The sequence below is a fragment of the Chamaea fasciata genome, unplaced genomic scaffold, assembly GCF_029207755.1.
Source record: "Chamaea fasciata isolate MVZ Bird 193981 ecotype frontalis unplaced genomic scaffold, bChaFas1.0.hap1 SCAF_8, whole genome shotgun sequence".
NCBI lineage: Eukaryota > Metazoa > Chordata > Aves > Passeriformes > Sylviidae > Chamaea > Chamaea fasciata.
This window is the reverse complement of record NW_027094093.1, coordinates 37,104,396-37,114,512: the sequence shown is the minus strand read 5'-3', so window position 1 is coordinate 37,114,512 and position 10,117 is coordinate 37,104,396. Positions and strand designations below refer to the sequence as shown.

General features: G+C 45.0%; 1 protein-coding gene across 3 annotated transcripts in view; it reads right to left on the bottom strand.

Annotated features, from left to right (window-relative positions):
• Positions 1–478: 478 nt before the first annotated feature.
• Positions 479–10,117, bottom strand: part of MBD5 (methyl-CpG binding domain protein 5) — a 107,446-nt gene continuing 97,807 nt past the window's right edge. For all 3 annotated transcript variants that reach the window (XM_066190432.1, XM_066190431.1, XM_066190433.1), the window contains 3 exons: positions 5,315–5,388; positions 2,997–3,072; positions 479–1,073 (listed from right to left, as the gene is read on the bottom strand). In XM_066190432.1, the coding sequence (XP_066046529.1) occupies positions 1,002–1,073; positions 2,997–3,072; positions 5,315–5,388 (222 nt within the window). In that variant the 3' untranslated portion in view covers positions 479–1,001. The remainder of the gene's footprint in view (positions 1,074–2,996; positions 3,073–5,314; positions 5,389–10,117) is intronic.

Below are 10,117 nucleotides of genomic sequence, written 5' to 3'. Positions count from 1 at the left end.
TTAATGACCCGTGTTAGATAATTGACGCTAATTAATCTAGGGGGTGGTTGGAGGGGCTCAACGTTACGGGGGTATCGACTCTTTAGTTCCTCAGGTGGCTCTGAAACTTCTACACAAACAGGTTGACTCAAATAGTCCCTCTACTCTTCCTTTTTTTTGTTATGTTTTGTTTTGTCCTTTTTAATCAAACCTACAGCGCTCTACGTTCAAAGCTAAGTAAATAAAAACGCACCCGAGGGGTTGCAGCCTTTGAATTGTTAACTCGAGCTGTTGATCCCACATCCCAGTCGGGAATCTGCCAGGCTGAGCTCTCCTAAAGGCCTGAACTGGAGTACAGCACTTTTCCAGGCAAGGTTCATTCCACACAGACAGAGCAATGAACACTCAGTGGCGTGAAGTGGATGTCATAATTAAGGTATTACATAATCATGCCTTCTCTCTGCTGTTAAATACAAAAACAGCATCTTTTACATTATCATATAAAAGCATTTAGGCTGTATTTTTATTTATCACTTTACACTGGTAGTCTCTTGTATGTGTACTCAATAGAAACCAAAGAATTTTGTACACTATTTTTTGTACAATAAAAGATAAAGTGTGCATTAGGTACGCTTGTACATGACAATATTGTACAATATTTACAGTTCAGATATCACCATGAAATTCTGTATTATCTATATACACAATGAAAATTTCTCAGAAACATTTGGACTATTTCTTATAATCACAATTTTTAGTATTATAGAAAAAAAAAAAATTTCAGTAATCATCTGACATTGTTACTGCAACCTTTCAAGATTTCTGATTGGCTTATCCAGCAACCTCTATCCCTCCTAAATCATCCCAAATGTGGCAGCAGTGCTCCTGGTGGTGCCCTGCCACGGCAGCGAGCTGTCTCCACAGAAATATCGACAGACCCACGTCTGCAGCAAGACCTACAGATAGACTCATGTGCACGTTCACTGTGATAAGGACTGGACCAGTAACAAAGACATTCAATGTTATCTAGAGATCTTCCTCCTCTTGAGTTTTGGAGGCTTCACTTGTCTGTCTCCCTGCGGGATTTGGTGGACCTAAAAATAAGTATATTCACAGGTTAGCACAGGACAGTGGTCGGAGGCAGCCAGGGGCTGGCAGGAAGCAGCTCGCAGCATTTCCCAGCTCCACTCAGTAAAGGGACTCCAACAGCTTTGAGAAACTGGCAGGAAAAAGGTTGATTCCGTAAGCTGTGCATCCCCAAACCTCGGAGAGAGGCAGCAGCTCCAAGCTCACTTGGTAAAATTCGGTTTCAACAAATGATTTGGTTGGGTCGTGGCTGGGAAACAACCACACCATCAGGGACTGAAAACCCCAGTCAGGGACTGAGCCCAAAGTGCAGCGATGGCAAATTCAGTGACAAACTTTCACACCCTGCAGTGACCAGAGTGACAAAACCTGGGGAGGAGATGGGAAGGAAATGCTGGTCACAGGGAAAACTGGAGAAATCCAGCTCAGGGCTGTTAGTGAGGAATGAGGGATGTTCGGGAAACTCTTGGTGTTGAAGAGGAAACGTTCAGTTCCCAGCTAATGCTGGATGGATTTGGGAGCCAAGGTTTGGCGTCGCTGGGAGAGAACCAGCAGGGAAGAGAGGAGGAGGAGGAGGAGGAGGAGGAGGAGGAAGGCTGAGCTGCTGTGGAATTCCACCACCATCTGTTGGCAGCAGCTGCAGCTCCCAGCAGAGGAGCCCAATCCCTCAGCAGCTCCCTGGGCTCTGCAGCCATTCCCTCCTCCACTGCCTCCTGCCACAATTCCCTCCTGGAGCCGCTGGTCCTGCTCCCCATCTCACACTGGCTGGAGCTGCACAAGCTGCAAGTCACTCCAAAGAGCCGCTGAGTCCCTGGGAGTGCTGCTAGGAATGATCATCCTCGTGGCAATCGGCCCTGATCCCCAATTCTGTGCCCACAAAATTAAAGGCTCAATCCAGGCACTGCAGGGGCGTCAGTTTGGGTGACAGGAGAAGCAGAGCAGAAAATTCAGCAAAAAACGTTGTTTTGAATCAAAGCTCAAAAGTCACTTTGTAAAATTCAGTTTCAATGAAAGATTTGGTTGGGTCGTTGCTTAAAAGCTACTGAAGAACTTTTTAAATATTTCTTGTTGGGTCTGAAATCAGCTCTAAGCCTCCTGTTCTTCAAATACACAAATAATTATAAATACATTTCCTTTCTTATACTCCAGAAGCTCCCCAAAGTGTTCCTGTAACTTCCAAACCTGCACATCTTCAGTCCTGAGCACTGAATATCAGCAGAAAACCCTTTTTCCCCCCTCTGTGTTCAAACATTTTATAATTAATAATTTGAATACTTAATGACCAAATAGAAGATGTGAGAGGTTACAGGAGCTGTGATAATTTTTTTTTTAATTTATTTTTAGGTGGGCTGCAATGAAATTAGAGCCGTGTTTTAGAAATAAAAATGAGGATATTTTATAAACCAAACCCGTGATTGGAAAGATGCTGGAGTTACACAGTAACAGTGGAAATCAGTGTGGAAAAGCCACTCTTGGGTGTGACATTAGAAATATTCTTTGGTTTTTTTAAACTTACCTTTCATTTCTCACGGGGAAAACTGAATCCCAAGAGTTTTGCACTCCAAAGAAAGATGCTTTCAAACGTGCTTTCAATACTTTGCTACCCCAGCTGAGAAACAAATGAGCCTCATTTTGTGTCATTAGCCAGAGGAACCCCCTGGAACACGGGCAGGACTGGAGCTCATCCAGGTATTATCAGGCTGGATGAGTTCAAAAATAATAACATTTGCAACGCACCTAAAATCCTCCAACTTTCCCCATTTTTCAGAACCATCAGATATTTGCAAAACAGCTTTTAATGCAGGGGAAACTTTGAAAATTCAGAAAATAAGCCCAGAATTTGTTAGAGAGCCACCCAAGCCAAGCCTCCCTCCAACGGACACATGCAGAAACACGGAAAAGGAGAATATCCCCAAGGAAAAGCAACTTACATTCCCAGACATTTTGTCTAGTTCACTCATGGCCTCGTGTATAGCAGCTTCTAAATGGTTATTTAGCTTTCCACTTCTAGGGGAGAAAAGAAGAAAGCCATCAGTAGTTCTTAAGGACAAGAAAATGAAGTGAATTCTTAAGAAAACCTGAAAACGGCGAATAACAAACACAGGAATTCATTGGGAATGTTCTGAGCCTGGAGCCTCCCAGGCTGGGAGCACGAGGAGGAAGATCAGCCCCGTCACAAAGGTTTGTGTTGGGATTACAGAAGTTAAATATCCTTCTGACTTTGAACAAACCGGATTAATTACCTCCAACATTCCCAGTTTTACCCGGGAATGGCAGCAGCCCACAGGCCGAGGGAGAGGCGAGGGGAAGGTTTCCTCCTCCCAACCCCCAGTGACCCCAGGCCATGGGGCACACTTCATTGCACAGTGACAATCCCATGGATCTGTTTGCTCCTGAAGGATTTCTCCCACCTGGACACGGTGACAGCTCCCGCTCTGGGGATGAGGAGAACCACGTCTGTCACGAGGGAAGGTGATGGCACAGACAGGTCAGGGAGCACTTTGTCCCCTGCTGGGACACCAGGCCTGTCCCTCCCACAGACACCTCCTATAAAAACCCCTTTCCCTATAAAACCCCTTTCCTTTTCATCCCAGAATTCCAGACTGGTTTGGGCTGGAAGGGACCTTAAAGCCCATCCAGTGCCACCCCTGCCATGGGCAGGGACACCTTCCATGGTCCCAGGGTGCTCCAACCTGGCCTGAGACACTTCCAGGGATCCAGGGGCAGCCACAGCTTCTCCAGGAATTCCAGCCCAGCTCCTGGGAAGGGGAAGCTCCAGGAGAGCACAGCTGGATCAGGAGAGCACAGCTGGATCTGTGCCATGGCCTGGGGAGCAGGGGCAGGGATGTGGCTCCAGGAGGATCAGGATGGCTGAGATGGAACTGAGCCATAAAGAATCCATGGGGTTCTGGAATGTGAACATCACTTGGACACCAATCCTGCTCTGCTGGACCAACTCGGGGCCCGTGTGATGAGAACTCTGAGTGCAGCAATCGTATTTAACACTGAATGTTTAAAAAACTTGGATAAAAATCCAACAGAACATCACAAACCAGAAAGAAACCCAGGAACTTTGCCAGATAAACCTACAGCAGGACATGGGGAAACCAGGAAATGTCCAGCAAAGGATCTGAACTAGGGAATGAGTTGAAATATTGAGGGAAAAAAAAATCTCTGTTAGGGCTGTAAAGCAGTGGTTTATGGCAGCTTTAACCACCTTAAATCTGCTCCCGCTGTCCTTGAGTCACTGATGTCACTTCAGGGACATGAATAAATAACTGGGAAGTCACCAAAAGCCCTTCTGCAAAATCCAGGCAGGGATTCTGAGGATGATGTTGGAAAAACCAGCCACCACCACCGTCTCATTGGAATAAAAATCCCTTCCTTGGCCCCGTGGGACACAGAAATAAAAAGGAGGGGAAGAGAGGGAATTATTGAATCCCTTTCAGCCTGTGGTAGTTCAGAGCTGAGTTTAAATCCTCCCAGATTTAAGAATACATTTTCCCTGTGACAGTAAAGAGGCACCATCACAGACCAAACCCAAACACAGCACAATTCCTGCTCGGTCATCCTTTTAAAGAAGTCCAGAGTTTTTTTTTTTTCCCCAAAAAAATCCAGTAATTTTCCTCTTTTTGCCCATCCTGATGCTTCACATCCCAATATTTGCTGTTTCACAGTTTTTCTACGCTGGAATTTGTCACTAAAAGGTGAAGTTGGATAAACCCAGCAGCTGACACAGGAGTGACCCAGACCCCAAAAATCCTGCAGCACCTCTCAGCAGTGGGGATCGAGGGAATTTCTCAGAATAAACCTCTGCTCAGCAGCCACAGGGACAGGCCAGGAGGTCAGGGTCTGCTTAGAAAGTGTGCCTTGGTCAGGAGAACTTGGATGGAATGATGTTTTCGCTGGAGCTCAGGAATCCCTCCAGAAGCTGCCACCAGTGGGATATTTCAGAGGAGACGCACTCGAGACACATCAAATCCCAGAACCAACAGGAGGAATTCCAAGGAATGAACCCCTCAGCGTGGCTGAGCTGCCCCAAAAGGGCAGCAGAGCAGGGGAATGGTTGGAATTTTGGTAAAGAAACACCCCAAAAGGGCAGTAGAGAAGGAAAATGGTTGGAATTTTGTAGGGAAGCACACTAGAAGGGCAGCAGAGCAGGGAATGTTGGAATTTTGGTGGGGAATACCCCAGAAGGGCAGCAGAGCAGGGAATGGTTGGGATTTTGGTGGGAATTCGATGGACTCACTTCCTGTTCCTTTTCCTGGCGCGGCTGAACGCCTCCAGCCCCTCCGTTAGTGTCTTCAGCTTCTCCGGCTCCACCTGGGGAAGGGATGGACACCAAACCTCGTTACCCACAGCACCAAATCCCAACTTTTCCTGCACTGAGATCCCTCCAGCAGGGCAGGAAGAACACCTGGAGCCCCCCAGCTCTCCCACGTTTATCCATTCCTGGAATTTCCCACCGGCAGCAACAGAAAAGCAAATCCGTGACATTTGTGGCAACAAAATTGAGGAGAAAAATCTTTTAAAGCCCTTTTTGGGCGGTGAAGTCTCTCAGTGTGAACTCCCAGGGATTTTACACCTGGAATGAACACCTGGAATTCTCAGTGCCTGGCACTGATGATCCCATTTTCACACCAGCTCCTGGCTGAGGAATTCCAAGTCTCTGTTCAACTCATGGCACGGCCAAATTCATTCCCGTTCCAGAAGGAAATCCTTCTTTGCCTCCTCAGTCCAGGAATCTTCATTTTATTTCTCTTAAAATCAGTCATTTTGATGATTTTTTTTTATTTTCCTTTAGCGATCTGGGCTGAATTTGGGCACGTGCTCAAGAGAAGTGGGAATTTAAATCTCGAATATTTTAAATCTAAACAATTTCAACTGTGTGGGCACCAGTGAGTCCCAGTGTAAACAACAAGAGCAGAAAATTAAATTATAACATCTCCATAATTCCACCATTTGCATCTCAAAACACGAAGCCACTTCACTCTTATTATTTTGACCTGGCTCAGTCATTCTTGTTGGTAAAAACAACAAAATCAGACATTTAGAACACATCAACCTGAAGAAAAGAAACGGTTCAGTTTCTGTTTCTTTGCTACATCTGACTCGACACTTTACAAAAACACAAATCTATTGAGCGTGTGCCAACCTGGAAATGAAGGGGGAATGCAAATTCCCTCCAAGTTCAGCCTTCCAATTATTAAATAATTTATATTCACCGCAGATCTGATGCGTGGACATGACAGAGGAAATGAGCGAGCAGTTGCCAAAATCTCTCAAAGTAAGGCCAAAGATTACGCATTTAGAGCAAATTTCAGTGTCTTGAAGTCACACCTGTGACTAAAGAAATTGGGGATGTGCTGATCCAGGCACTTCCAGGAGTCACTAACGGAGAAATCTGCGCTCGGGGAGCTGAGATTTCAATTTTCACGAGATAAATTCAATTATGCCCCAAACTGTAGCTTTTTTTCCCTTAAAAGCTGCTCACTTTTTGATGCAAATACTTCCAATAAGCCCTCCCCTCACCGGATTTTGGATACAAATTCAGAAGAAACTGAGAACCTGGGGAGCTTTTCTAAGGACAAACATGAGAAAAAAAAGGAATTATCCCTATCCACGATGGAAATGTGTATCTAAGGAGCAAACTGCCAAGAGAGAAACTGCAAAGTTCCATGGAAATAATGTTCTCAAGAATTAATATCATGTTTGGGAAATAAAGGGCTTCTTAAAATAACAAAAAAAAAATCTTAATTACTGGCATTTTGTGATGGTTACACACAAAAAAAAACCCACTTGGGTTTTTTGGGGGAGAAGCATCAAACTGCTACAAAACAGGATATGGAAAGCAACTCCAACAGAAATAACAATCAACAATCACTAATAATTAATAATCACTAATAATTAATAATCAATGTCAACACCAGGCCAGTGAACACCAAATCACACACACGGATGGGAGGAATCCTCCCTGATTTACCTGAAGAACCAGAAAAGCCCATTTGAACCAACCCAGTTTAACCTGCAGTTTAACCAGCCCAGTTTAACCAGCCCAGTTCAATCAGCTCAGTTTAACCAGCCCAGTTTAACCAGCACAGTTTAACCAGTCTAGTTTAACCAGCCCAGTTTAACCAGCCCAGTTTAACTAGCTCAGTTCAATCAGCTCAGTTTAACCAGCCCAGTTTAACCAGCTCAGTTTAACCAGCCCAGTTCAATCAGCTCAGTTTAACCAGCCCAGTTTAACCAGCTCAGTTTAACCAGCCCAGTTCTATCAGCTCAGTTTAACCAGCTCAGTTTAACCAGCTCAGTTTAATCAGTCTAGTTTAACCAACCCAGTTTAACCAGCCTAGTTTAACTAGCTCAGTGTAACCAGCCCAGTTCAATCAGCTCAGTTTAACCAGCCCAGTTTAACCAGCTCAGTTTAACCAGTCTAGTTTAACCAGCCCAGTTTAACCAGCCCAGTTTAACTAGCTCAGTTTAACCAGCCCAGTTCAATCAGCCCAGTTTAGCCAGACATTTTAACCAGCCCAGTTTAACCAGCCCAGTTTAACCCCAGGAAATTCACACTGAGAGCAGGATTTGCCCGGTTAAAATTCACCACGAAAAGCTCCCACAAAGCCTTTGATTGCTCTGCTCCTGTTTAGGTGATGAATAATAACCAAGGTGGGTAATAATTAAATTAATTGCTTAATGAGCTACAACTCCTCTGGTTTGGGATTAGACTCAGGCCTGCTCCTTTTCTTCCCCAAAATTCCTGCTGCACTCCCTTGGGCCCCTCTCATTTCCAGCAGACACAAACCAAGGAAAGGAAGTGCAATATTCCTCCTTCTCCTGCCTGGATCCTCCCAACAGATCCGTTATTCCATTCAACACCCGAATGCCCAAAGTCTTTTAAATGGGAACAAAAAAATCAAATGGTAAACAAGGGAAAGACCAGAGAAGGCACAAATCCCAAGAGCAAATTAGTACAGCTCAGGAGGGTCACATTCGGTCACACAAAGATTTAAAAGATGTTTTCAGGAAGCTCCAGAGAAAAAGGGATTTTCCCAAGTGCTGCAGGTCACTCCCACCACGGTGCAGAATTCCTGAAGGACATTTGTTTTCCAGGTTATTTCTTTGTGGTTCTCAGGGGTGTTTCTTTGTCCGGGTGATTTCTTCTGGTTTGGGGTGGGTTTTGTCCCTGTGTATCCCACCTTCCACCCTCCACTCCTGCCCTTTGGAACGGCCACAGTTCACTCTGCACTTCTTGATGGAGGAATGAAACACGTTTCTTTCATTTTTAAATTTAAAATGATGAATTGAAGGTGATCTGATGCCAGAGGTGATCCATGATGTGGGAATCCCTCATGGAGAACTGGTCTCCACCTTGCTGTGAGCATTCCAAGGATCTGCTTCCCTGGATTTTGTGCTTCAGTATCCAATAAAATGGGTTTAACATCCCACAATTCCCATACAATGCACAGAAACCTCAGCACAGGGACGGAGCTTTGCACAAACCCAAATCACACTGTGCTACCCACAGGTCAGGGAGGAAACATGAAACTGCTGAGGAATGCAGGTAAGAAAATTCCCCTCTTTACAGAAGTCAAAACAAATAAACCTAAATAAATCTAAAAATAAAATAAATCTAAAAAAGAAACCCTTCAATTCTATGAAACACTCACAGAGATTCGGACACACAGTTCATCCCATCCATGGGGATGGGAATGCTGTTCCTGACTCACACGGGGACGTTGAACATGGAATTCCTCCAGTTTTGTTTCATCCCTAAAAGTCTGTGATCTTCCCTTGCGCCTCCACTTCCTCGCCTGACTTGTAACTCGGGGATCTGAGCTTCCCAAGGGATGAGCTCTGAAACACCGGCCTGCTTTGGGATCTGGGCTGGATAAAACCATGGAAAGCTCTGGGATGTCCAGCACTCGCACCTGCCAAGGGAGACTGAACTTCTCCTGCTCTGGGGGTGAAACCACAGTGCCTCAACAGCCTCCAGGATTTCCAGCTCCAGTGGGGAGGGACTGGCAGATTCCCAGAGCAGCTGTGGCTGCCCCTGGATCCCTGCAAGTGTCCCAGGCCAGGCTGGATGGGGCTTGGAGCAACCTGGGATGGTGGGAGGTGTCCCTGCCCACGGCAGGGGTGGGATGAGCTCCTTGTCCCTTCTCTCCTCTGCTCTTGGCTGAATTTTGGGGAAAGGAACGCTTTGGTCCAACCCACTCTCCTCAGTTTATAGGGATTTCATCTCTTTGTCTCGCTAACAAACCCCTATTTCCTTAAACCTCCCCTCTCCGCTCATGCATCTTTTTAATTTGCATTTTGCAAAATGGCACTCGAAAATATTTATAGGTGGAAGACGTGAAGCGTTTTATAAGAACTACAAAGATAAATTGTTACACAAGCAGTGGAGACCAGATTTGGGAATATTTTCCGTAATGAAATAACCAGTAACTCCTTGATAACTGCATTTTCTGTATACTCCCTAACAAGCACAGGATTTGTTGACAAAAAAAAAAAAAAAAGAATTTTAGCATGAAAGAACAAATTGGAACGCTTTCCTTATAACTAAATGATGATCAAAACCTCCTTTAGAGTTGGAAATGTGTGTGCATTTCCTGGGAGAAGTGTGCGTCAATCAGCGAGATTTCACTCATTAAAGATTCCTCCATCTGATTAGGCCACTTCTCCTTTTTTTGCAGCTTCAACGCTTTCAGGTATTTCCGTTTCAGAGGCTTTGGACACAGCCGGGGATTTGTCTGAACACACCACGGGAGCGAGAACCATTTTTTGGTTAACGCTAAAAAATCATTTAGCGAAGCCCAGATCTAACCTGTCTGATGGCCCTGGTAAGAAATTCAGGGGAAATTCAGGGAAAAATCAGGGAAAATTCAGGGGAAATTCAGGGGAAATTCAGGGGAAATTCAGGGAAAAATCAGGGGAAATTCAGGGGAAATTCAGGGAAAATTCAGGGAAAATTCAGGGAAAATTCAGGGAAAATTCAGCTCTACAAGCTACAGCTACAAAAAAAAAAGAGCCATTTGTGCTGTTAAAATAAGAG